Consider the following 25,236-nt stretch of genomic DNA (forward strand, 5'->3'; position numbering starts at 1 on the left):
ACAATTCTGTCATATATATCACTGGTTTTTTCCTTGAGAAAATTTCTCATGAAAACAGGAAAGTAACAAAGAATTTTTCTGCTTCAGTTGCTTCTTTCCTTGTCCAATGTCAGCTGCTAGCAGAAATACGCATAGTCAGCTTGAGGCAGTCAACTGAAGTCACTAAACACTAGCCACTAAGTCAAATGTGACTTCAGGTAAAAAATAACAAGTTTCACTATCTGGGGCGGGGGGGGCAAAAAAGGAAGCAAGAAAACTTTAAATATTATAACAGGAACACCACAGCAGCTAGGCAATCAGAATGTTAAGTGACATGACCATACCTTTAGAAAAGCATGGGTAAACCAAGGGAAAGTTAAATGTTGACAAAACTGGACCAGCATGCTAAAGATATATTGATTCAAGCAGAAAGGATTCATCCTCTCCTTATTGTAGCTAGATTTTTGCCACAGCTTTTTGAAGCATGTAGATGCAGTTCTTCCAGATCAAAGCAGTGCTAAAATAGGTCTCTAATTTCCATTTCTGCCACATCCATGTACAATGCTTTAAAGACACATAAGTACAGTAATGCAAACCTTGAAAGATAACAGAAAAATGAAATTGTTTTAATGATTTTCCATAGCGAATCAAATAAAATTTAAAGCTATGTTTTAAATCTGAATCTAGAGTAGAATTGTAGCTTGGTTTTAAGCATTTTTAATGACTGTGTTATCTCTTGTCAGAGTACTTTATGAACATTTCACTTCTATGCCCTGTATTTGTTCTGATTTCAAGGACAGGTTAAGCAGTTCATCCCAGAGAATTTCAAGAGTTGAAATCAGAGTGGAATTTAGGATTTGTTGCTGTAGGATATATGATCAGGCATCTTTTCATAACAATATGAAGAGAAGTCACTAATCACCACATCATTCAGCTTTGAAAGGTATTTTCTGTCCACTCCTGAATCCTGTCTTAGGGAGTTGAATGAAATAGAAGAGGGAAACAAAGAGAAATAGACGTTCTTTAGACAAATAAAACAGAACCTTAGAGTAAGATCTACTCTGCAGCAGAAAAATGTATTTTCTAGTTAATCAGCAAGAGCTAAATGCCAACAGCTTACAACTTACAACCAATTCTTTAATTTGATTAATCAGATCTACATTGGCAGCCTAATGCATAAGGTATCCAGTTTAAGTAACTAGTTATATAGTTTGGGACTTTGTCAGCTATAACCTTTGTAATTAATAGCAATCATTCCAAAGTATCCCTTTTTGGATTATGACTAAATATTTGTTTCAAGAACTGATTTAGAAAGTTGACGAATGTTAAAAAACATTGTTGGAAGCTATTAAAAATAAAACAGTGTTCTTCACGTAACTGAAGTTATATAAAAACATAGAATACAGAAAGGATCAAAAACTCTGGAATATTAAATAATAATAATGAAATATCTCTAAAAATATAATCATGGCATCCAAAAAACATTTAAGGAGCAACTAACCAAAAGAGACAAAATCAGTGCTAAATCCTCCTTCCAATACAGCAGGACAAAAATTTTGAGAGTCCACATGACCAAAATGACAGCCCTGGTATAAACGCCATTGCAGAGAAACTATATTAATTCATCACATTAGTATTTATTGTAGAAGAACATGGTAAAATTCCCACCAGAGAACCTTTTTGGTTAAGGCAGAGAATTACAGGAGAGAAAAATCTTTCTCAAATTAAAAAGCTGCAAAAGAGGTTACGTGCTAAGACGCTGGATGCTAAGAAAGTAACAGGACCAAATGGTATTCAGAAAAAAGGTTTAAAATAGGTTTTGGGATCAAATAGCTGAGACACTGAAAGCAGTGTCTAAGTTCTCATTTAAAACTACCTCAGTGCCTGAAGATAAGAGAGCAACAAAAATGATGTTAGACTTTAAAATTGGTGCCAGGGAATCAATGTAACTACTGGCTTGTAAGCCAGGGAATCAATGTAACTACTGGCTTGTAAGCATATCATCTGTTGCAGGTAAGTAAGGAGAGACTATTTAATGAACAGAAGGACTAAGAGATACTTGGACAAATACAAAGTGTGTGGGGAGAGTCAGCCAGGCTTCTGTAAAAAAAAATTCCTGCATTACAAACCTGTTGGGGGCTTTTGGAAGGTTAAACCAGTGTGAGGTCATACATAAGCTGGTTGATGAAATCAACTTGGATCTCTAAGATTTTGATTAGTCCCTCACCAAGAAGGACTTTCAAAGAAACTGAGCCTTCATATGAGGTAAGAGGGAATGTCTTGGCAAAGGTCAGTAACTGATTAAAAGATAGGAAATGGTATGAGATAGTCAGCCATTCCAATGGAGAAGGTCACTGGTGTAATCCTGCATAGGTTTTGTGCTGTGATCCGTGTGCTATAATACTAATAAATTGGAACAGGAGAATGTATAGTGAGGTGAGAAAACTTGCAAATGATATGACATTCTTTGAAGTAAGGATGTGAATAAACAATAAGAAGCTGCAGAAAGACTTTACACAATAGAGCAAAAGGGTAATAAAATAAAAATGCCAGGCAATGCATAACAGGAAACACAGTCCTAGCTTCACAAAAAATGATGGGCTCTGATCTGACCACTTCTATTCTGGAGCAACTCTTTAGCATTGCAGCTGCATGAAAGCATTAGCTCAGTACTAGGCAGCTGTTAAAAAGGCAAATGAAAATGTGAGTAATTAATTAGGAAAACAACAGTGTAACATACTAAAGTACACAAATTAATAACATAAAGCCTACATAAAATATGACAAAGCCTTTGTTTGTCCACCCATGAATAGTATGTTCTGTTCTGGACCTTTCATTTCCAAAGTTGTAATTTCAGTATTGGAAAAATTTCAGAAACAGACAGCTAGAACGATTGTTGTTTTATGATGACTAATAATGATGTTTTGTGCCTTATAAATATGTAACAACTTCTACAAAAGCAATGTCTGATTAGACTAGGACTAACCAAAGAGGGACATTGCAGAAGTTTTCAAAACTGTTAGGATATAAGAGAGAGAAATCACTAAATGAAGCTACTTGCAACCAAAACCACCTGGAGGATTTTTTGAATAGCAGACAAAATATGTAGACAGACACCTGTGCCAAAGGATGGTACTGATGCAAGAAATTTACATGGGCTTAATGGAAGATGACAAATATTTGAGAGATGCATTAAGGGCTGCCACACAAACAAGCCACATTAGGCTCAGGAAATCTCTGTTTAGAGGCTGGGAAAGTATTCGGGAGAAGGGAACAACACATGCTTGCCCTGTTATTAATCACCCTTAGGTGTCTTCTCACAGTCACTCTTGAAGACAGAGTATAATATTAGATGAAGACAACTGCTGAGATTTTGTTTGCTTATGTTTCCTGGCACATTACCTCTCTGCAAGTGCAGACAATGCAAATTCAAGTTCCTCAGGTAACTGCTTATAACTACAGTTAACTAGCATGAGATAGATGAAGAATAGATAGGTCAGACTTACCACATATGCATTTTTATGAGTATTTGCTGTATTTCTATGCAGTTTTACTAGCTGTGTTAATTTTCTGAATGAAAAAGAGCCAAACCCAACAAACTGAACACTTTACAAGTGTTTTCGAAGTTTCACAAAGGTATTTCAAGTGACTAATGTTTTTTATGTGAGCATTCTGAATAGCAAGACAGTAAGTCTATTTCCCCAGTGGAATCTCTTCACACAGCTGTATATACTGGTGCACAGCAATATATTTTGTAGCAATGACTTTAAACAGCCATAAATTGACCATGGTGAGATCACTGTAGTGTCTGGCACCTGTAATTGGTTTGTTTCAAAAAAATAATAATTTACACTTACATGATGTGTTTGTAAAGACAGGCCAGAGTGCCAAAAAGTATTTAACAGAAAAACCTTCATCACCTTTAATGCTGTCCAAGATTTTATGTCATAGCTTTTACTTTCATCGGACAACACATGTAAGCTCTGGCCTTCCACAGTCAGTTTAACATAACCTTTTCCATCTCAATGGCTTGGAAGAGAGAATGCTCTCTCTTACAAAATCAGGTGAAAACAGTTGTTTACCTGCCATTGTCTTGTACTTCTGATACAAGCTATAGAGCATGACCTTGCTATAAACTGCAAAGAAGGCTGCAATCATATATAAAAGCTTAATAAGCACATGATCAATCTTACCTAACTTTAACCATGTAAACTGTAGGCCTTTAATCTAGCTAACTGTCTATGCTTCCTTCAGAGTCCATGCAAAAATACACACAAATGTACGGAGTGATTCAATCCATTGTAAAATAAGTGTCTGAAGTGAAATGATCAGCAGGTGCTGATCTCACCATTGACTAGAGAACAGCCAGACAGCTAAGATTAGATTCTCAAACTTCAAGTAGCTAAATGTTTTCCTGTTTCACCTACCCAAGCTTCCCATGGTGTTTCCATTGCCAAGACGTATACTGGGATTTTTTTTTCTAATTACTCAATTGATTCAAAAGCTCATATTTGGTAATTCTGTTAAAAATCCTTTAGTCCTAATGCTATTTAGTGCTTATGCAGCTGTTTCAAGTATGGTTCTACAGCTCATTATGTAAACTGTATAATATATTATTATCCAATGTATTATTGTATAATAAAAGTTAGGCTCCCTGATGCTTTCCTTACCAGCTGAAGACCGGTGCATCGGCATTGACTGAGCTGAGGTACCTCCAGTATAACACACTATTTTGACCTGATTTGATCCTTGAGAGATAGCAAAAGACTAAGAAATAACCAGCCATCGGACATTTCTCCTTGCTTTCTTAGAATTTTCTATAGTCATATCTAATTTCCAAATACTTTCCCCTGTTAAAAAATGATGAATCAAGTGATGAGAAGGGATTTTCTTCCCAAGCTGCTGGCACACAGCTGCTGTTGTCTGTTCTAACAGCGATCGAATTTGGGCTATTTCTAAGTGACAAGGGAAACACACTTCCCTCTCAGTTTCTCAACATTTTGGCATCTATACTATATTAACACATTATTTAAATCATACATTGGCCCATTCTTCGTTCTTTTAAAATATTTTTATTTAATTTTATTTTTTAATTGGAACTTTAATACCTTTTTCCATCAGCCTCTGAAAGTTTGGTTCAAGGCTCTATACAAAGTTTTGGCCACAGTCTTAAGGCTTGACTATAAAATAAATTTTATACCATCATGACTAGTTATTTTCATATAAAATATGAAAAATGTCCTAGCCAAGTGATGCTTCCGCACTCCTAGGAGCATCTTTTAATATTTCCTTTAGGTTGCATTACTCCTGCAGTGAGATAATCTGAAGACACCTCTAGACACTTTCTTCCTATACATATACTACAAAATCTGGATACGATGGAATAGGAAACCTTTGTGTAAGCAAGGCAGACTGGGGTGTTTTTTCTCCACCCCCCATGCTTTGTTTTAGATACAGATTCATTATCATAAGGCAAATGTTTTCTTTTAGATTTAGTTCCACAGACTGTTCAGTATTTAGAAGAAAAGGAATTTGCAGAGAAGAAATAGAACAGCCAAACACTTTCAAGGAAACTGCCTCAAATTACAGATGCCACAGAAAACTGGCTGGGTACAGTTTACATTGCCACTTTTTAAAATAAATGGATTACTGATAAATAAGTTGTTCTTTCCTTATATCCATGTAACAGAGAGAGGTTTAAAAAAAATATTTAATCGATTCAGGTTCATGCATGTTATTTACAAGCTGGCTTAAGCATACTGCATGACATGTTGCTTGGATTTTTGTAAAGGCAGCTGGTATGAGATATTTCAACACTAAAGAATATTTTATATCCTCTTAAAATGTTATTGGGGACAAGGAGGTGAAAATGTTTGTACTGATACTGTAATAGTACTTCATTTAGCCATTTGATCATTGTAACCTACTTGAAACTTACTTCACAGCAGGAAACGTGTATTCAGGTAATTCCACAGGATCCTATGGAATTGTAATTAAGTATTTTCCAGAAGCTGTAACAATTTTCAGTTTGTTCTGCTATCCACAAACATTTCTGCATGCTGATTTTGAGCTACCATTATTTAGCTACAAAGATCTCAGTTGAATTAAGGGGCGTTTTGTGACATTTGCTGTAAAACAAATACTAGCAAGCACAGTGAAATGTATAGGAAAAAATTTGCTCACATTTATATTTTTTCTTTACCTGCAGGCTGCCTTTCTTCAAAAACGAGGTCAGTCTCTAAAAGTTTACTTACATTAGAAAAAATATCCACTGCTGACAATAGCAGTCAACAACAGATATCATTAAGGTGGTGCTAGACCTAAAACAGTCTAGTTAGAACTGCTTTGGAAACTTAAAGGAATTCTAAAGCCAGCTTATTAATTACGAAATGAGGTATTTGCTCTACAGACTGAAGTCCTCAAGCATGAAAGAAAAGCAAGGAATTTGCTATAGCTAAGCTTTAAGAAGTACGTTTTGCTGAAAAGCCAATGCTAAATGATTTAACATGTATATGCTTCCTTGCAAATTGATATGCTAATAGCTGGTACAGACACCAAGGGTACAGCCAGCAATCCAAACCTAAACTCCACTCAGTCACAAGGTTTGTATCCTAAATCCCCTCAGAAGAACAGTTCTCAAAGCTGGCATTGTACTACCATTTCTGCAACATGGCTGGATATAAAATCTCATCTCCATCTACGACTGAAATAGTTTCAGTTGCTTAACATTATCCCACACACTGAACGGCATTTACCATTCCTATGGGGAAGCAACACTGAACATCTTTTTTGTTTGTTGTTTTTAGTTTCTTAAATGAGCTTCTTGAGTCCTGCCAAACTCACATACCACTTGGATTATAATGTACATACACAGCTGGCAGTCAAGATGGTTTCTAGCCACTATTCAGAACATGATAGTGGTGGTTTCAAAGTGACATACTGTGGTCAAGAAACCTACTGTGCAGACAGCCACTGTAAAACTCAAATTCTACCTTTTCATTAAAAAAAAAAAAAAAAAAAGAGAAAAAAGAGAAAGACCAATAGGCAAACAAAATTTCCTTCAGAAGGGTGGAGACGGGAGGGATGATATAATCTGAATATAGGACAATACTGCATTAAAAAATGAAGTGTGCGTGAAAATGCTTCTCAGGAAAGGGAAGGCTTTGCCTTGACTTCAGTCAGTGTGAAAGACTAAAAGTGACTGGGTCAAGAATATATGTCAATCCACTGTTCACTCCACTCCTTTCTCCTCAAACGGGATCTAGATATGGCCTTGAACAGAAAACAAGTTTAAGACTTGGGGAATAAAGAAAATATGAAGCCACAGGACATACTCCACTCATGAATTCCTGATTACAGTGGGTGGACTGAATGGTTAAAGGGCATAGCTGAAACCACAGACATGCAACTGTCTGACTTCATAGTATATAGTTGACTTCAACTATATAGCCAAGCAAGTGTCTGGCCCTTCAAAAAGCTGCAGTCTGAGAAACAGGCACACGAAAGGAAATAATCTCTCCACTAATGACTTCCACTGCACTTTATGGGACAAGAAGGAGAAAAATAACTGAAAATTCTGGCAAGTGGGGAGAGGGGGGAGAAAAATATTGTAACACGTGCTACAAAACAAGCAAAAAGCCCCACACCACAAAGGAACTACTGACAAATGCTGGGTTGGTAGCTTATGCCATTGAATTGTCTCACTAGCCTTTTCGCTGGCCGGTTGTTGCTGTCACTGTATCACAAAGATAGATCTTATAACATCCATGTGCCCCTGCAGAGGAAACACTGGTCTGAGACATAGGAATTAGGATTCACTCATTGTTTGGCTCCTTGCTGTCTTCTGGCATGGGCAAGAGATTTCAGCAGTACTGCAGATTCCATCATTTTGCAACTCACAGATCAGAAAAGTGCTTTGAGAGGTATGAATGATGAATACTGCATCAAAGTCACCATTTTTACTTCGACATACTAATACTTCTGAAACAAATAATGCACAAAAAATTGTGTGATAACTGTCATCAGTAAATGACCACTACATCACAGAAGAAAGTATTTATTAGAAAATGAGGATATTCATTAACAGCAAGCTTATGATCCTCAAATCTCAAGCTGCTTTTTGTTCTTCTGTGCCATTTCCAAAACCCATGTAGCACATAATTTCTGAAAGCCAGGAAAATGAAAAAAACAGGTGCAAAACCACAAGGACTTTGTACTATAGCTTGTAACTAGCAACAGACGCTCTGAATTTATACAAGTGTTCCCATTGCACTGAACAGCAGGACAGCATTTTGTTTGAAAGACCTGGTTGATCCTCATAGGAAGCTGACCATTGCAGACTCTGAAGTATGTTTTCAAAATTTAGCAAAGTGTCATCACCATATGGTAGCTAATGCCACCTGACATTTGAAACATGATTAATCTGAGGCACAAAGAACAAGAAGCTTTTCCAGGATAAAAGAACAATACAGCAATTAATGCAACTGCTGGAATTCTAAACTGGACACTAATGTTCACTCCGAGATAACTGAAATTGCTATCCACGTATAATGAAAGTCTTTTAGCGTTTTAGCCAGACTATGTGATAAGGAAGGAAAAAAGTCCCATCAACTCATCAGTTCATTATTTCATTATCACAATGATTCATGCAGGTTTTTTTTTTTACGTAACTATGAACTAACTTACCATATTCCAAGGATTACAGCAAGCTCTTCTGCACACAAATCAGGTAACTGGTACTGATCAGCATCTGCTAATTTTATCTCATTAAGCACTGTATCATCATTTAAATCATAATTCTGTTGGAGGAGAAAAAAATATTTTTAAAATAGATAGAAACAATGGCAGAGAAATTTATGCCTTCAAAATATGAAAAAACAGACTCGTCTGAAAAAGGATAATACAAACATCAGAAAATGACTCAATGGAAAGCAATTTACCATGATTATGACAGAATAACTAACTAAGCCAGTAGAAGGAAGTATCATCCAAACCACTTCTGCCACAAATATACCAGTTGTCATGCAGGAGGAACAGCATTCGGAGCAACTTTAAGGTCACCTGGATATTGATTTTCTACTTAAATAAGACGTGAAGAGGATTTTCCTTTTCAAACTGTTGCTCACAGCATTATCCTCTATTTTTTATATATATATATATATACATATATATATATACACACACACAGACAAGCTGAAATAGATTAATGTTAAATGCTTTCCTAGCATGCAGGTTTTCAGGCCAGTGACCATGGACCTCTGGGAACATATGGATTTCTTTTTAAGTATCAGCAAAGTGCAACTATGTAAAGCATGCCTTCTGCCAGGTCCAGTTAAATTCCTTACACAGGGAAGTGGTCCTCCTCTTCTTCCTTTTTGTTTTTGGTTTGTTTTGTTTTTTTTAAGGACTTTTGCAAATTAAAGAAACACAGATTGAAAAAAACACACTAAGCCAGCACCTCCAGATACTTTGTCCTGGTAAAGGCAAGAAGGAGTATTCTGAAAATGTTTGTTCCTGGACAAGTACTTGTGACTTTCCATCAAATTTCCTCTGGAACAAATTGTTTAAGGAGTATTCATTTTAACTTTTAGAAACAAGTATGCTACCTGAAGTGCACTGTCTGACATTTAACTTAAAGAAGAAAGTAATATAATCGTGGATGAAAAGTGTAAATTACTATGTTCATAGAATTTGTGTGTGTTTGGAAACAGCAAAAGATTCCTTTGGCCGCAAGCAAGAAGGAGGTAGCTGTACTACTATTTCTCCTGCCCTTGAAAAAAACTCAAAACCAAACCAAAAAAAAAAAAAAGAGTCCTTAAACCAATTATTGTACTACTGGATTTTTAGTTACCAGTAGTAGTTTTTATAATCCATTAAATATAGAAAATGGATTTATATTAACAGTTTTGCGAACCTCCTACTCATTTCCCTTCCATGTACTAGCAGTAGCTGTTTCCAATTAATATCTTCGGTTGGCAAGGTCAAAATGAGGGTCCACAGAAGAACAAAAAGTGAACAGGAATGCTTTGAATTGGGTTATCTGCATTCATCACCAGTAAATTTTATCACTATATAAATGAAACGAAACTGTGATTTCACAGAGAATGTGAAGAAAATAAGTTTATTTTATTTTAAGGGGATAATGAAGATATTGCCACTGTTAAAGGCATGTTTAATACGATCATTTTCTTCCCTTACTACATTAGCATATATAAGGTTTATCTACCACTTACAGATGAAAATGATTTTAGAACAGAGCACTACGCTAGTATAACAATACCACTTCATTAGATGTAACATAAATTACAATTTAATTTATAAGGCAGTTAGTTAAAAATCTGCAGCTTCTGGCCTACATAATCTTTTAAAATCTAGCCTGTATAAACAGTACTAATTGCTTTAACTTCACTATGAGTATTGATCAACTGAACCATACTGCAACTGTATGCTAGTTTTAAAGCATAACTTCCCTTCCTAGATTTAAAAAGAAATTCCTCATTCCCTCAAAACATAAAAACAGCTTTGAATTTTTTAAAACTAATCAAACTATTTTAACATACCACTTCATATCAAGAGTCCTTATGCATCGCCTCAAGCCTGAGGTTTTCCTTTTACAGAAACTGACCTGTAAGCAAAGCTTTGAATTTACAATCTCAAATGTTTATTTTGAAATGCAAATAGTTTTCCTTCTAGTGCCATCTGAGATAACATAATTGCTCAAGACCAGAGGAAAGCAGGAAGCACTTGACCAGAAATCAGCCCACCTACCAGTCCAACAATCCGTCACATTGCTATATTGGTTGTATTTTTAATGGAATTAAATTACTGACTGCTTAATTGCAAAATAACTGTTCAGTCATCTTACTGAACAATAACGGGGAGAACTTTAAGACCACAGAAGCAAGCACTGCAAATCAGGAGATGAAAATTAGGTGTGACCAGTCTCAACTTGGCCTTTATACATATTGGCAGAGTTTATAATTCTCTTAAGAAATTTTCCACTCATTCAGGACAATTCCTATCTTTAGGCAAATAGAGTATTTTCTTTTATCTGCAAATGACAGATGTAAAATAAGAACATTGGAGGGGAGAAGAAAATTTCGCTATAATAATTTTGCAGCATGATCATAGGCCTTTTAGCTTTCCATATGCGTATGTTAATTCTGTGGAGATTCTCGGCACCTCTCAAGATTTAGCTTCTATGCATTTGCCGTGAACAGTCTTTAAAAGTATACAAGATACATCAAGCATCTGTTCTAAACTTAGACAGAGATACAATGATGTTGTCGGTAGTTTTTGGCAGATCAAGAATAGCATTAACTCCAATTTTAGCTCAAAGAACTTCAAGATACACTCAAGGCTGACAAATTCGAGACCAGATCTAACAAAAGAAATACTAGGACTCACTATTAAAATTAACACTGATGAATTACATGGATAAGTTGTATTTTGATACTACATTATCAATAAAGACATGCTAGAAAAAGGGGAAGAAACCCAAAACCTTTAATTGGTACTTGAACACACACATGAATTAGAGAGTCTACTTAGTCAAGCCTAGTCTAATACCTGTGACAGAACACTCACACACGATGTTAATAAAATGTCTGAACTTGAAATACCTCAAGTTTTTCTCAAAGCAGCACATGGTTCTACTAATATTATTTTTTAGAATTTGACACACACAAAGGGTGGATAACATAAGCATGACTAATTTTTAAAGGTTCCAAATACTCCAATTTTCTTTCTCAGACTCTCTAGTAAACTTACTTCAGCAGCTTTGGATCTGTTCACTAAAAGGACATATGAATATACTATTTTATTAGCAAGGATAATGTATTTCATTCCAAGTTATACCTACAGCCTAAAACAGTGCTGCCATTTTTATCGGAAGAATGTTATTATTTCATTCCAAACGAAAGTCCTTATCAGAGACAGACTACACAAATGCAAATTCTTCAGAAAGTTGTGAATAACTGGAAAAAAAGAGTCATACATCCCAGTTAGGGACCCACTGAGAACAATGCATCTTATCATTTAGTTCTAGGTAAGTTGTACTTGGAAGTCTATAACTAAGCTTGACACTCACCAAGTGGCCTCCCCCAAGCTCTCACTATCCTTAAATGGGTTGCTATACATAGTTCTATCATAAGCACATATATGCAGTCAATCTCTTTTCATCAAATCGAATACAACACTAAGGACATACTAATAGACAAACAAAAAAAGTGATAGTCTCCTAAAATATTTACGCATTCAATCTAGAAATAGAGAAGTATTGTCAAATTTTTTGCTTAAGATTCCTGCTTAACCTGGGAGTCTATCAAGGCATAACCTTTTTTCATAGAGGCTTTCCAACATGAAGAATAAATCTTGAACCATAATGCCTCAATTTATCTCTGGCTTCTTTAGCCAGTTTAATATCTTTAAATCCTGACCAGAACTTCTCCTCATGAAGGACAAATGCCATTCCAAAACAATTCAGTGGTTGTCGAGCAACTTATAACTGAAGTCATCATGTACACCTTTAAGATCAGTAGGGCCAAGTCACATAATTCATGCCAGTAGGAATACCTAGACCAATTTCCTGTCTTCACACTGTTACTAAACATGTCTGTCAGTCCTTAGGAATCTGAATTTCTGTGATACCTTGCAGGCTATTTTGAAAAATATCTCTCTCACCTGTTTTCCTAAATCCATCATTTTTAGTCACTAGAAATTAATACATAAACTGTACAAGATCATATTTGCAATTATGCGTTCAGTTGAGTAGCCACTTCTGTCTTGCAGACAGTCGTACGTTGTTTTACCCCATGTCCTTTAATATTAGGCAAACAACTGCCCCACATCTTTTCTGAAAACTCTCAGAAATCATAAGTTTCTCCTAGGCACCACACACTTTTTCCTTGCAGACACCCAAGAAAAGCTTCAGAACATTTTCATTTTAAGAAAAAAAAGCAATTCTCAAATACATACCATTGTTAAGTTTTCTAGAGGTGTTGGAGCCGGACTTAGTTCACTGTGAGGAAGGAGGAATTCATCTGTTCTTTGGACATCCAAAATAAGCTGTGCAACATATTTTTCCTGAAATCGTGTTCTCTTTCCCAAAGCACCTACAGAAAATTAATGAACACTAAAAACCAGTAATCCCATCATATACTAGAAAGTTGCTCACAAAAAAGCAAAATAGAGAAACACATTGAGAGTTAATCTATGAAATTTAGCAGTGGTTTAACTCTGCTTGATCTCTTTGCAGTGAACTACATGTGTTCTCACTGCTAGCTATGACATACAAATACATACATGTTACAAATATACAAGCACAGCTAGATAGGTCTTGCAAAGCCACTTTTAGGTAAATTCCCCATAACCCAACATATTGTCTCTTGGAAACTTACAGTCATCAAGTTTCATCAGTTCCCTACCTATGCCCTAGCAATAAACCACAAAAAACTTTTTGATTTGCCTGCTAGAAGTTAATGACAACATGGAGACATTTAGGCAAATGAAAATCCCATATCATCTTACAGGCCATCATTTTAAATATTTCAAATCTTCATTTGAAGACTTAGGTCTATGAAGAAGGATCACAGACATGATGTTACCATAATACGGCATATAAGATACTGTAAAAATAACATGGGAGAGAATGAAACAGCAAACCAATGGAGGCTGTCTACTGAATTAATCAATATTCAGAATGCACAATGTGAAATTCCTCTCAGTGTTGTTTCTTCAGTTCTTTATTGGATCCTCAGACAACTTTCACTAGTTTTTAGGGTGGCAATTGACATTTATACCCAACTGAGAAGAAAAACATGTCTGTTCTTCCTGTGTTAGCAACCTCTTTTCAAGCTGCAATCAGAGAAATCATAGAAGAATTTCAGGATGGTAACTTAAAATAACAGAATCCTAACCAGAGCCAAAATGGAGCTAAAAACTACTCTATAAAACTCGCAGGTTTGCTTGCTTATTACTACTATGATACAGTGCTCAAATAATGTGAACTGCGAAAGTCAAATACAGAAACCGAGGACTGAATGCCAATCCACTGTTATTTTTGCAGAACCAAGTAAGATCAAGTAAAGGTCTTAATTTCATCATAATTTTGAAAATTTTGCAGGACAAAGTCTTTGAGGTAAAGATGACTGACTGCTCATGTGACAAAGGTATGAGGATGAGGCCATTGTCAGTAAAAATCACCTGGCACAGGCACTGAAATAGCAGTCACCCTTTTCTTCCTGGAGGTGGAAAGAGAGCAGTAGGGAAGCCAGAAATTAAATCGATTTCTCCTTTTCTGCCAACTACCCCTTTTGATGGGAAAGCCCTGTGTTAAGAATTTATGAAGAAATGAAAAAGGTTCTAAAAATATCACCTTAAAATTGCAAGGCACACTGCAGAGAAGAGAGACACACACAGAGATAAATACTGGGTAATGATTCATGCTAATTTTATGCAGTAGCACTCAATTCTCGATTTTAATAATGCTTGAAAATCATTATGTTGTAATTCACTTCCTATTACATCTTACTGCTCAAACAGATGAATAGAACACTTGCAAAGTTATGCTGGTTACCAGTAAATTTACTTGCTACCACCCAGAAACTGTGCTTCGTTTATGCTCTGAGATGCACACACCCTTCGCCCCATTTTTTTAAGTGAAGAATTCCTTGCTATTACAGGGACAAATCATAATAATTTTTATGTGGAAAATATATATCATGTGTTTAAGCTGGGGGAAAATTTTGTTTGCTTTATACCACCATATATCCTCACAAAAGACAGGGAATCTACACAGAAACTTTACTTTCTGTTCCACATTAGATGTTCCCAGGGGTGCATTACTGGGCATGAAAATAATAAGCAGACAACATGCAGATCTCAGAGTTCACAGAATCACAGAATGTTAGGGATTGGAAGGGACCTCGAAAGACCATCTAGTCCAATCCCCAATTGGAGTTCAGCATTGTTAATCCTCCAGATCTGTTGATCTTAAATTTATTTTGGATTACCACCATTCATTTTGGTAAATTTATATGCAAGAAGGCCCACAGTCTTCTCTTTTACTGGAAATTGTTTTGTGGAGTTGTTGATAGTTGTGACTCATTGTGAGGGACATAAGGATGCTTTTTAATGAATGATGAATACAGCACAGACCTGGATTAATGGGACTTAAAAAAGTACACAAGCCAAAACAAGTATGATTTATCCACACATTTCTAAAATAACTTCAGAAACTATTGGTTCTAAATTCTCTCTTTAAGAACAGCATATATTTCCATGCCTTAATAAAATGTTCAACTAGTATGGATTACAACCATCAAGAATAAAAAACTCTCAAAATCCTTTCCTAAAAAGGAAATTCCTTCCAAAAGCCTTGAAAATGTCTTTGCTAGAGGTTGAATTTTTTCACATTAAAGCAAAGTCTTTTTTGATGATGTAACATTCCTTCCATTTAGCCCAAACATGCATGTCAAATGAATTTGTCCAGAATGCCAACAATTCCCACATGTTCAGTTCAGTTCATTTGCCTTCTCATTAGACATCCCTCATAACTATTCTAATAGATCTATGGAGATAAACCACAGAACTTTTCGGAGTTTCACAACATCTTTCCAAGAGACTATATCACCACAACCTCTCTCTGGGACTAGCATAACCTCTTGGTAAAGTAATAAAAAATACAAATAATTCCACTGCATCCAAACTCTTTTTTTCCTCTCCACACAAGAGTTTTTTTCCTAGGTTAGATTTATGGAAATTATTCATCCAAAATCTAAAGAACTCCTTCGAAGGGAAAAAAAAAATCCAACATGTAAGTTGAGGAGTATCAGTGAATAGCCATCCACCACTTTGATTTTACTTGTTCTTAGTTAATTAAAGTTTTATAGCTTGAGTATCATCACAGGCACTGATGTTTTTAATAAAAAAAAAAAAAACAAGAAAGAGGTTAATTTTAAACAAAACTACCTTATAATATCAAGTTTGCAGGACATTGCACACATGGAACACATCACACATACAGTACATGTTACACATACAAAAAAAAGAGTAGGATCAATTGAAATGCATGGAATTCCTTCAAACAAATGTATGGAAATTACTCCTATGTTTTAAGCAGATACTATTGAATATAATCAATTCATAGTTATGCAAAAACATTATGCCACAAGATTTTCATTACAGATTTTTCAAAGTAAACCTTTAAAACCTTTGAAGAAATGAGCATGGAGTTCCACAAAAGTTGTTTGGTTTTGGTGGTAGGAGGGGTGTGTGTTTGTGTTTGTGTTTTGTTTTTTTAATTAAAATATTAAACTGACTCAGGATATAAGCAGGAGTACCTGCAGCTCCAACCTAAATACAAAGGAACAGCTAGCCTTGTGACATACAGTGGTGTAATAGGTAAGGAGGCTGCAAGTTTCAGTTCTTTAGTGCTTTCTACTAAGTCTATAGAAAAAACTATATAAAGGTTTTTGCATTTCTACTCCTCCACAACTAAAAGTTCTCACACAGAAAAGGTGTGCATTTTATGTCATTTTGATTACCTAGCAGGACCAACTAGACCAAACAGTCCCATATCTATACATGTAATTTTAAATGAAGTTAAAAGTGCAGCAATCTGATCTCCCTGACTCCAAAGAACAGGTTCTGAAAGAGTAATTATAAAATCTCCAGTGATTGAATCCTTGATGTTTCTGTTCATCAGAAGTTTGACTTCTCTACTCATTTCCAGTGATAACAACAGTTCTGGAAGTGACTTTCAAATGCTATTTACATGGAGCAGATCTAGGCTAGTGGCATAAAAGGTGAAAGACTGCATCAAATCATCATGCAGATTTCTTTATAAGTGTCTCCAAACAAAGTTATGCATCATGACACCAAGTAGTTTCAGTAGTTCCATAACAGAGACAACTAGACCTACAATTTGATATGAAACACAAGAAGGAAGGATCGTGATATCACATCTGCTCAGATACCCATATTAGGGTTGATATTGTAACTAGATGGCATTTTTTTTTCCTTTTCCAAGCAATGCTAATCCTCAAAAAACAAATAAGTCCTACCTGCTAAAAGTAATTTTTTCAAAATATAGTTCTTTTTTACTTGGATATCTAAAAAAGCCCAACAAGCCGCAGGTTAGTTTGGTCCAACCAACCATTCTCATAGACTGTACAAGCAAAACTTACCAGTAAGATTAATCTGCAGTTTCGTTATGTCTTTAGCCGTACTGAAACATTGCTTAGCTTTTTTATACTCATAGTAATACAAAAATGTATATGCACACTCAAGATGGAACTGAACTGCTAAGTGCCAGCTTTCACCACCTGTGAACAAAGTTTCTGCTTCTGCCACTGCAAATTAAGAAAAAGAAAAGCTATCAGGATGAAGTCCAGGAGAATGATATTTTAAAAATACATTTAAAATACGAGGAGAGAAAGTCTGTTATGCTTAAAGCAGACCTGTTGTTCTTTACACCTCCACCCATTTAAAAATCCACGGTCAGTGTATAAGAGACATGCACTATTTAAAGCATTTTTTCCAGTTTTATATCTAAGGATTACTACTAGAACAAACAAAAGTTTAATCTTTGCTTATATTTTACAGCAAAGTTGAATTGGGATATATTGCTTTTGCAAGAAATAAACATCTCTAATTGTCTTGGACCTGCTAAAGAACATAGTAACTCAGAATACAGAATACTGAGGTAATATTTTCCCCTTAAGTAGCAGGCTTCAAATGAGAAAGTTTCACCAGCAGATTGATCATTAAATGGGAACTTAGGACTCTTTAGGGGTTTTATGTTTGGTTGGTTTTCGTTTGTGTGGGGGTTTTTTGTTTGTTGGTTTTTAATAATTACTGATTTGCTGTGTGATAAAGATCATGTTCTCCATCTGAATAGCAGAAAATACCTTCATGAATAAATCTGAAAACTTTAGGAAAGAAGACTTGATATTTTTTCATCCAGCACAGAAGCACTTGTATTTCTTACATATTTAAATTCTATCTATCTATAAAAATACAGTAAATGACAAAAGAATATTCTTGCATAGTAAAATACAGACTATTAAGTTGAAACCAATTCATAAGAATTATTCTTAAATGGAAGTGATTTTTTGCTTCAGGCTTTATTTCTTTATTTTGCCAGAAAATATTTACATAACAGAGTTCTTTAAATGCTCACAGCATCACAGTACCTAAAAAGACTGGTACCCAAGGAAAACATAGATGCTGTGTTACTCAATGGCTGCTTAATTTTTCAAACATGCTTTATTAAGATTAGTAAAGTCTTACTATATGAAAAACTAATATTATCAAGGGTTTTTTAAACATTTTTCTCTGACTTTTGAGTTTGGAGATTTTCAGTCAACTGTAGCAAAACTGATTTTATTGTTTAAACCTCCTAAACTTTTGTTTTTTGAGTACTTGTTAACCCTCATAATCTTTTAATTAATATAGAAAGCTGCTAAGTCTGAAAATATTTTTACACAGCTTTTTTAATTCAGTAAACAAGAATTTGCATGGATAAATCCTACCTAGTAGCAACTTTTTTCAAAGTCTGAATTTAGAGATTTTGTTTAATGAAAGCAAATTGGTAATTTAAAAATATTACTCCAATAGTTTTCAACTAAAGTAAGATAGAGAATGCAGCAGGTTACAACTTAATCCTTAAAAAAAAAACCCTCAAGAGACGAAAACTATTTAAAAACAAAGTCTGTGCAATATAATTACTGTTTTTAACACAAAGCCTATCTCAAACACATTATTTCAAAATTGTAAAAGTTAGCTGAATGCTAACCTCACATTTAAGTAACGTATACTCTTCTTTAAGAAACGATTTGAGGTTTTAATGCTTTTCTCCATACTTATCATTGAACACATTCTCCTTTTTAAAAAAGAGAATAATGCCCACAGGCCCATAAAACATCTGCCTTTCTAACAAAAGCTTTGTTTTTTGTAAAAAGCAGGAAAAAAAATTCAGTAAATGATTTGGGACATCTGCCATCTTTACCTGCTTTTCATACTCTATACATATACAATACCACTCTGATGGTTTCCCAAAGGACAAAAGTCCTATTTAACATGAGGAAAAAATAAAATGGGGTTTTCTATGAGGTATTATTAAAAGCACTCAAAAATGCACTGAGGGTTTTATAGAAATGCAAACATAGGTTTGCATTGACTCTTTGAGCCACTAAATCTTGAAGGGCTGTTGTCAGTGCAACAAAGCCTACAAGATACCGAATGTGCAAGTACACATGTGGAAACTGCACAAAAATGCAATTTTCAACTGAATGATTTTGATTCAATTTCAAAAAAATAAAACACGTTATAGTCTGTAATCATACATTACTTCTTGATTTTCCACAGCTAACAAGTTTCAATGATCTGAATATAAAATTACTTGTGCTGAAACCATATATACTGCTATAACGAACTGAAGTAATACATTGAGAAGCAGTCTTACCACTCCCTATCTAAATATCATTTACTCACAGTGCTAATCCCAAAACTTGATAAATTTAGGCATTTGAGATTTCAAGGACCTTTGTGGAAAGCTTCACAATATTACTAGAATTGATGTAGCTGCACAGAAGCACTGATGTCCCACACTTCAGACATCCATCCGGCATCCCATACTATGTTTGCACAGGGCCAAATGACTGGGAAACTGTGATGAGCCCTGTTGGTTTTGTACAAGAGCTGCTACAGAACAGCAGGGAATCACTGCAGCTGTCTTCTATTCAGGTGATGATGTTGACCTTACACTTGAGAACAATGTATTTTAAACAGAAAAGATAATTTCTCCTGAATTTGAAGGTCTTTTCCTCTAGTAATTAAGACAAAGTTTTCTAGTTAAGTTGATACAGAACAAACAAGTGGGTTTTTCAAGCCCTAATCAAAGACAATTTAAAACATTTATTAAGTATTTCTTTCATGGAATAGGAAGGTACTTGTTTGAAACACCAGACAGCTTTAATTACAAAGTAAATAAACTGTTAGAGGCAGCAGGCACCAAAAACTGCCTGGAAAAACTCACTACAGATTCAAGTGTCCTTTACATCATCTTCTCTGAAAACCATATCCAGGAGTCTCAAAACAGGTCACTGAAAACAGGCATCTTAGTACTTATTTAGTATCTGTGCATATGCAGCAGCATCCTCTACAAAGATCAGGGCTGCACAAACTACTGTATCTCTACCCAATATCATCTAGTCAATGAATTTTACTTAATTTTATGATTACTTCTCTTTCAGTTTTGTTCCAAGTTTTTAGGTATTTCCAAGAAGAAAATGTAACAGTCACATAAATGTGCTACAAATTTCTCTATTACAGATTTTATCTACTTAACAGAACCCAAAAGTGTTTTCATGTGCTCTGCATTCTCCAAAGTTAATATAATAAAACTGTTCTGTCAAGCAAGGGTTGCAGTACTCGAATAGAACTCCAAAAAACCACTGGCATGTAAATATCTTTGATGCTGGACATCTACGGAACACATACTCAGAACAACAAAAAAAACTACCAAGAAATGAGTAGAAGACCATTTACAGTTTCTAAGCTTTTTTTTAAAAATATTGCAAACATATCTCCTTAACCTTCCTTATCTGAATGAAGCACACCAGCACCACTTATTTCATAATATAAAATGTATAGATATTTTTAGGTAAATATTGAGAAAATATGCATTCTAGAAGTTTTGTATAATCTAACACAGAAATATTCAAGCCTTACTACATTAAAACTAAGCAACTACAATTTTGTCTCAAAAAGCTTACCCCTAACCATCAAACTGAACAAAATAACCCTCTCTGGAACAGTTGACCACCTCTATACAACTCTCTTTTTAAAATGGCTATAAGAAGTAGGTGCGAGATTAGCTTTTACAACATATCTCGGAAGTCACATTTTAAGGAATTTTTATTTTCAATACAAGCATTTAAACAGGCTAAACTTGTAAGACCAACCCACTGACAACACTCATTTTTGAAGTAAAACTCTATTTGCTATAATTTGATTTGGAAAATTAAAAATGCAACTTAGATTTCATTCTTCGCACCTATTCAAGCCCAACCCCCATCCCCAATCCTTAGCCTATAAACTAACATGCCAACAAATTTATCATGATGCGCTTAAATTACACCTTTCAATTACCTTCTAATATGTATATCAAATCAGCAACACTTCCAACTTTCCAAGAACTAGAAATTTTAAAGTTGCAGACTAAAGAATAATTAGAGTTTAATCTTAAGATTCCCATACCTATGCAAGATAAGTCTAGAAGTTAGTTCAAAATTCTCTAATAAAGTAGAAAAAAATGCAAAAATCATAGTTTACATAAATTGCAACACAAGGCTTCCACTCCAGTCCTTTTAGCATCCAGTAAGAGCATTATGTCAGTTGCTTCTTCACTGCAGAGGACCCAATAAAATCCTTGCTCAATTTCATTACTGTACTAACATCCTTGTTACCTCTTTGGAAGATCTTCAACGACCAAAACCCACTTCATATTTTACACATAATTTGCATGGCCTGAACCTACATATCGTTCAGATCAAAAAAGCTCCATTAAGGTTTGGTGGAGAGGGGAAACTTGAAAATTTGGCATTTAAGATTAACTTCCTTGTCAAAATAAAACATACATGACAGCTCATCTCTAAATGCAATAAAAAATTTCTTAAATGTAAGTGGTTGGAAATCTCAGATTTGTGAAATTAAATGAAGAATCTTTAGCTAACTAACTGGTGAGGGGCAAATGTACATAAAAACTTGCCTCCTTTTTCCAGCTTTATCAGTTTCTGTAGCAAATGATACTAATAGTTTATTATTCTTAGAAAAAAACACAAGCAATATAATTACATTTGACATTTTAACTTTCTACATTATACCTTTGTAAACATCAATATACACATATATTAAAAAATTTAGGTTTAATGTAGTTTATTTTCTCTACATACAATGCAGAGGGGTAACAAATCTCAAAACTCAGGTGGGGATAGAGGGAAAAAAAAGGAAAAAAAAGTTTCTCTCCCCCATGAAGGGAACAAGAACATTCCCTTTTCAAACCCAAATGAGCTCAGTTAAGTAAGAAATGAAAACTGTACAGAACAGCTTCAAGTGAGCTTGTGACAAGTTAACAGTGCTAAACACAGGGGAAGAAAACCTTTGCCTACAATCACATATTCCCGTTTTCATCTTAGAGGCTGGAAAATAGCATGTGCCATGTAAGTCCATGCCAATTTAAGTGAATCCTGTTCCCTCTCTACTCTCCGTAGTTACATAAGTGTCCGACAAGCATCATGTTGCGAGAGTTGTGCCTATAAATTCCCCTCCCCCATGACAACTTACAACTGATGCTGTAGGCCAATAAACCAAGTAATGAGAAACATACCTTGTTTTATACAGATCTGGGCAAGAGTAAATAGCTCAGGTGATCTCTCCTCTAACAACTGCTGGTGAATATTCACACACCTTAGAGTCCACCAAGATAATGTCTGAAAGAAAATACGGGTACTTCAAGTTAACAACAAGTATAGATCCTTTTTAAAAAAAGAAAAAAATGGCTTTAAAATATAGATTTTTGCAATCTATTTGATTCTAATGTCTAAAAAATATAAACCCATCCAAAAATACCTGGTTTATATAAAAAGTGAGCACTAACCTAGCATAAAGATGAACATATTCAAGTAGCTCTACAGTGCTCTAAGAGTTTGATGGGCTTTTCCTCTGTTAATTTCTCTAGCTGCTCTTTGAACCCTGCAAATCTTTAGGACCACAATCTGGTAAGAAACTCTGTGAACAGAAGATAAAAAAAAATACTTGTGTGTGCTTATTTTGGAGTAGTCACTTGCTACTTTGATTTCATACCTCCTAATTCTTCTAACAGAAAAAGACAAAAAAAAAAAATTAATGTTTCCTACTTGTCTTCTTTCATGTCATATTCATGATTTTAATAGACAGCCACGATCTCACTCTTCAGTAATCTTTCCAGCCTGAAGAGTCCTAGATTATTTAGTTAAATTTGTATGGAAGCCCTTCAGTATTTCTGATCATCCAGTGTTGCCCTTCTATATGTTTTTTCCTGTTCTGTTTAACCTTTTTTTTATTTCTCCAGATGAGGGTAGAAAGGAGACTGAGAGAGCTGGAAGAGGACCAGAACTGCTCATGAGAACACCTTACAATCACAATTGAAAGTATTAATGTTTGTATGTGGAATTTCAGAAGGGCAAATACCTTACTGAACTAAGTAACTGTTCTATAGCAGAGCTGAATCACAGCTCAGGAAATACCCAATTTTAGAAAGCTATGTACACAAAACATAAGTTCCCCAGCATATCTTATCTCTCTAGCTGCACCAGCTGGAAATGCATGGAAAAGCTAATTGATAATATAATATTCTATTCTCAAAATTATATTTAAGATTATCATCTGTGAACATAGGACATACCTCTACCTAGGCTCTAATGATTACTAGTTATTCTGCCACTGTTAGCACACTGATTATTTTCTATGAAACAGATGTTCGATTGCTTCTGAGAGGCATCTACCTTCTGAACTTTTTATACAGGTATGCTTACATCAGACTGACCTAAGGGCTGTATATTATTCAAGCATAAACATCTAAACCAATCACGTGTAATTGACTAATGTCCCTAGAAAGGAACCATCAAAAAGAATCATAGCACCTATTTCAAAAAGCAATGAAAGACAACTTTTGATATCAAGCTGAACAGAGTAAAAGCACACAAACAACAGACTTTGTGAAAAAGGTCAAATTCCAACATTTCATCACTTATTTAGAAACCTAAAGGCAATTCAAATAAGTTTCAAATTACTTCAGTTTAGCTTTATATAATGAATTCATTTTCCCATACAACTGAGTATCCAGCTTAATGATACAATTTCCTGAGGCCTGATGCTTGCCACTCAGAAACGTTAGAATCAGAAAGAACATATTTATAAAGTTTCAGGTAAGCCAGCTGAGCTCTGTACAATATTCTATCATCAATGTTAGTTTTTTGGGAGCCAAGTTAAGAATTTTTGGATTATTTTTAAGCATTTAATCTTCCATGTACAATAGCATTTTTCAAAAAAACAGGGCTTTATTAATGCTTTAGGTAATATATTTCAAAGTAATTTACCCTCTTTTAAATTTATTTGCACCAATCTTAAAGAAGCAAAAGTATTAAGAGACTTCCTTTGAATCAAGCTGAAACAAGAAAGAATGGCAAATCTTTAATTGCTACATGGACCTGTTGATGAAAGTAGCTTTTATCAGTTGTTGCCTTTGAACTACTATCCAAACTTGATGTAGCCAGCAGTAATTGAATCTCCACTGGGTAGAAGGCAGCCTCCCCATTATGTCAGTCTGAGGGAAGGCAGCAAGGGAATTCTCTATACCAGGCAGATTTTCTGCCTCCCTGACTGACCCAACTGCTGAATTTCAACAGCACTCATCTGTGAATAACAAGGAAAACGATGGAAGAGTTTGGCTTCTAGAAATGCAGTACAGCCATCTCCCACACAGTTTAATTCATCACTCATACAATGACCCAGCTGGGAATGGATGTTGTCAGCCAAGCATAAAGAGGGACCATGTGGCATTTTGATCTCCAGCCAAATTCTGTTCAACTGGAATGCAATAAAGACAACTTGCTGCTGTTAAAAGTCCCCTAGTTCCAGAGCGCCCAGCTACCAACCATACTGCTGCTAAACTACAAAGGAGGAAGAGACAAAAACCCTCTCAAGAAGAGGTTCATCATACCTTCTTGTTTTTAATGTACAAGCATAACACAGAATTAAGGTAGCCACCACATGGATGCCTGCAGAAGGGGTAGAGGACAATGACAAACAAGAGATGACTTCCTTGGCATCTAGAACTCATGGCTTAGAATTCATACAGTAACGGTTAACAGTATCCCAAAGCTTATTAAAAAGGACATAGTATATGTATGCTGCATTATAGGGCACTTGTCCCCTCTCAAATAATGTCTTTGTCAATAAAAGTATTTTATGATATTATATGTCAAATAAAGTATTTGTCTTCTTTTTAAAAAGTTGCTTCCTATTAAACTTTCTAATTTTTCCAGGTAATTAATGCATCTTTCTCTCTTCTGGAGAAGATAGTGAGAAAATAGCTTATCTTTAAGAAAAAGATACTTGTGTTTAATTGTAATCACTTTGTCTAAACTGTTTCTTAGAGGGAAAAACCTCAGAGCTACAGAAAAAGAAATGGAAGTTATACTGATTCAATTAGGT

General features: G+C 35.0%; 1 protein-coding gene across 2 annotated transcripts in view; it reads right to left on the bottom strand.

Annotated features, from left to right (window-relative positions):
• TTC27 (tetratricopeptide repeat domain 27) overlaps positions 1 to 25,236 on the bottom strand; it is a 140,397-nt gene that overhangs the window by 97,931 nt on the left and 17,230 nt on the right. For both annotated transcript variants that reach the window (XM_068403671.1, XM_068403664.1), the window contains exons 5-8: positions 22,370 to 22,472; positions 17,166 to 17,330; positions 12,955 to 13,091; positions 8,665 to 8,777 (exon numbers count right to left, since the gene is read on the bottom strand). In XM_068403671.1, the coding sequence (XP_068259772.1) occupies positions 8,665 to 8,777; positions 12,955 to 13,091; positions 17,166 to 17,330; positions 22,370 to 22,472 (518 nt within the window). The remainder of the gene's footprint in view (positions 1 to 8,664; positions 8,778 to 12,954; positions 13,092 to 17,165; positions 17,331 to 22,369; positions 22,473 to 25,236) is intronic.

Source organism: Nyctibius grandis, chromosome 1, assembly GCF_013368605.1.
Source record: "Nyctibius grandis isolate bNycGra1 chromosome 1, bNycGra1.pri, whole genome shotgun sequence".
In the NCBI taxonomy this organism is placed as follows: Eukaryota; Metazoa; Chordata; class Aves; order Nyctibiiformes; family Nyctibiidae; genus Nyctibius; species Nyctibius grandis.